Genomic DNA, 3,716 nt, shown 5'->3' with positions numbered 1-3,716 from the left:
AATTTCATCGATGTGAAATTAATTTCGGCGCGGTGAAATTCAATCCAATCAGAACTTGTCTTATAGACACTGTTTGCTTGACCTCCGTCTAAGATGAATTCTCATTGGTCATAATTTCTCCACCTTGAAATTCTAATTAATTACGGCGTGTAGAAATTCGGAATTTCAGCGAGGTGAAATTATTTTCGGCTGTCAGATGAACTCTCATTGGTCAGAATTTCTCCACGCAGAAGTTAATTACGGCATGGAGAAATTCGAAATTTCAGCGCAGTGAAATTAATGTTCAAACTTTGAGCGTGTCTGGAAATTTCAGCGCGGCAAAATTTATTTTCAAAGTTTGAGTGTGTTTTTTTATTGGTTACAACATAAAATGTACTTTTTGATTGGTTGAGAATTTCTCAACCAATTAATTTCGGTGTGGAGAGAGAAATTTACCTTTTTGGTAAATCCCATAAGCCTTTGCAAGTACACCTGAGAATTCGACATTTAACGTCACGCCGACTTGCCATGCGCAGTAACAATGTTCGCCACACGATGTGCGCATCGGCGCACATCGGCGTGACGTCAAATGACGACATCTCAGGTGTACTCGCAAAGGCTTATGGGATTTACCGAAAATGTAAAATTAAATTTCGGGAGGTGAGCGCGGCGAAATTGAGCTAATTAAAACTCTTATGGCAAATGATATGGAAATCATAAGGTCTCTTATTATAGTATATGAACGCATTTGGTTTGCAATTTTTAAATAAGGATAATTGTGGCCAAAACAAAAAAGGCCAAACGGAAGATATACATGACAAATTTGGTCAATTTTGGTATTTCGGCGGTTGGTACGACACTACTAGTGGCAACATTTCAGGGCGCAGTCGGACAGGCTGGTTAGGATAATATAGCTTGTGCCCCCCCCCCCCCATCAGGCCTGGTGGCCACCATAGTCGGTCCATCCCCAATAGGATGACTCACGCTACGCCACTGAAATAAAGTTTCAGAAGAGTTCATAATAGGCCTAATAGCTAGCTACTGACAATAATGTCAATACATTAAATTGCAGCTGGTGCCCCAAATGGCCGTATAGTCCCACAAAGTGTGATTCAATTTGGCAACATGATTAGCTGCACGACAGGTCTAAATCAATTCCAGGCGTTAAGGGATTATGATGGTTACGGATGTTTTTGCGGACTTGGAGGAGAAGGAAATCCACTTGACAAAACTGATGAGTAAGTATATACCGTAAATATAGGCCTATAAGGGCCTTTTACTGGGATATCTGCGCGCGCAGCGAGCAAAAACTGTTAGTTTCTTACTATTTGAAGTGAAGTGGGTTCATTTTGTCCGAAGCGCGCAAAAATGTGCAATTTCACACTATTTCTTTGCCGGATTTCATTATACAGGTTTCAATGTTTCAATCTGGTTAAATATCTAATGTTACTATTAAATAATGGTTATTTTGAACTATTCGTAGGTGCTGCGTCGTCCATGACGATTGTTACGATCAAGTTATGAAGAGTGGACTATGCTATGCGGACAATCAAGTTTATGCCATAGATTATGATTATGAATGGGCAAATTGTAAAACGGACCAAGCTTCAATTACATGCAGTAAGTTATAGTTGCAATGTTTTAATTATACCGCTAGGCTTCCACTTTTTTGTCTACTTCGGGCATTACTGAATAATGTCAACCTGACCCGAACCTTCCCGAGTTACGAGCAATTAGACGCCTGTGCCGCCAGAATTTGATTTTTGGCACACCAAACCGGTCTATTTGAACTGTACTAGCCTTTTCCTGATGATTCGTGCTGATCTTTTAATGTTGATTCAAACCAGAGATGATGACCAATAGGCTTTCACACACCCTCCTGAACAAAACGCCAAGCCGCTGTTGTAGAGTATTCGGCACGTGTTCCGAATGGTTTATTGCTACAAATGGTTTTTGATCCAGAAGTACCTTAATCCGAAGGGTCTTTGACCCGAACGGTTATTTCTCCGAAAGGTTTTTCTTCCGACCAATATGACAAACGTATTTTGCTCCGAAAGGTCTTTAATTCGAAAAGTCGTTTGCTTTTGCAGAAATTCCCCGTCGGAATATACCTTTCGGAGCAATGGCCGTCTTTCTCGGACAAACTACCCTTCGGACTAAATTCTTTTTGCACAATTAATGACCCTTTGGAGCAATACCTTTCGCGTTTAAGACCTTCAATAGAAAAGCGTGTTCGGTTTGACGACATTTTGGAATTAAAACCGTTCTGTAAATACTGTATGAGTATTATAGACCTATTATAGACTATTTCGAAAAATTCAGAAAGCACTTTTCTTACAGCATCCCTGATGACGTATCATCTTTACTGCGTACGTTGAATCGTAGTCTCCTCTCCGCCGGTTTGATTCAGTCAATGATACAATCACGAGTCATTTTTGATTGGTTGAAATGTTTCCCACGACGTCATCGGCTACTTAATATTCATGAGGTGTGACCATCTGTCACGTAGATTGATAATCCGGATGAAATTTCTCGTGTCATATCTCTATTTTGGTCCTAGTGAAAAATGTTTCATTACTAACTAAATTAGAACATTGAGGGCACTATTTTAAAGCATGATTTGCATATTAACAGGTGCTAAAACTGCTCATTTACTAAAGGAAAATACATAAATGAGATGAAGAAAACAACCAAATAACTAAATCATAAAACAAGTGCACAACAATAATAAAATGTTTTTATCAAATTAATTAGCGCCCTCAATTTTTACAAAAATAATAAAATAATCATTTGTAAATGAATATATAAATATGTACATTGATATGTAAATGGAGGAAAATTAGCATCATAAATAACGCAAAAATATCAGGTAACGCGAATTTGATAACTATTATCATTACCCAAGGCTAAATTGGAAGCCTTTTTTAAAAGTGTTTTTTAAAAGTGAGTGTTTTTCTTTTCATTCATTAAATAATATTACAACCGAACGGCGGTAGCCAGAAACAGCGCTATACGTTTAAATTGGCGACAGCGGGGAGAATCCTGTTGATCCTTTCAATTATTGTTTGATTGTATTTTCAACAGAGAAAACAGCGGACTACACAGATCATAAGTGGCCAGAGTGCGCAGAGATGATGTGCGAATGCGACAAACAGGGAGCCATATGTTTTAACGCCGAAAGGGGCACTTTCAATGAAGACTATAAAAGATATGACCAGAGACTTTGTGTTTAATCTTCATTAAATCTGTCGCTGTAGTAGACTCAACATTTTCAAATTTAAAAATAAACTATAATCGGAGACTGAGTTAAAAAGACTGAAGCTTGATTCATCTGTGTAGAGACTAAACACATAACAGCACTAAGCAGCCATTCGATGATGTCAATGCCTTTATTGAAAAAAGTCAGCGCTCAAATCGGACACAATAGAACAATAAACCCTGCAGTGTGCTACTTTTACCAGGTAAAAAGCAATTCTTCAAGCCATTGTTGACATGGTGACTTCGGAGACGGTTTGTATGTTTGAATATGCGTTCAAATATTCCCATCATCATGACAAACCGCTTCTGAGTTTGATCGACAGGTGATGTCAGACGCAGATTTTTTTTTTTTAATTTGGTCTCTGATTATAAATTCAGACATATTCTAATAAGTGTTTACTTCTTAATCGACCATGGGGAATTGAAGAAAAGCCTGAATAAAGTAAATTATATTTACCTTATTTTAAATATTTATGATT

General features: G+C 37.9%; 1 protein-coding gene across 1 annotated transcript; it reads left to right on the top strand.

The window, feature by feature from the left end:
- The first annotated feature begins 1,057 nt into the window (after nucleotides 1–1,057).
- LOC140138206 (phospholipase A2 AP-PLA2-I-like) lies at nucleotides 1,058–3,212 on the top strand. Its single transcript, XM_072160126.1, has 3 exons — nucleotides 1,058–1,217; nucleotides 1,463–1,599; nucleotides 3,064–3,212. The coding sequence occupies exons 1-3, from the start codon at nucleotides 1,105–1,107 to the stop codon at nucleotides 3,210–3,212; spliced, it is 399 nt and encodes a 132-aa protein (XP_072016227.1). The 5' UTR covers nucleotides 1,058–1,104.
- The last annotated feature ends 504 nt before the right edge of the window (nucleotides 3,213–3,716 follow it).

Source organism: Amphiura filiformis, chromosome 2 (assembly GCF_039555335.1).
Source record: "Amphiura filiformis chromosome 2, Afil_fr2py, whole genome shotgun sequence".
Lineage (NCBI taxonomy): Eukaryota > Metazoa > Echinodermata > Ophiuroidea > Amphilepidida > Amphiuridae > Amphiura > Amphiura filiformis.
This window is presented reverse-complemented; position numbering and strand designations above follow the sequence as displayed.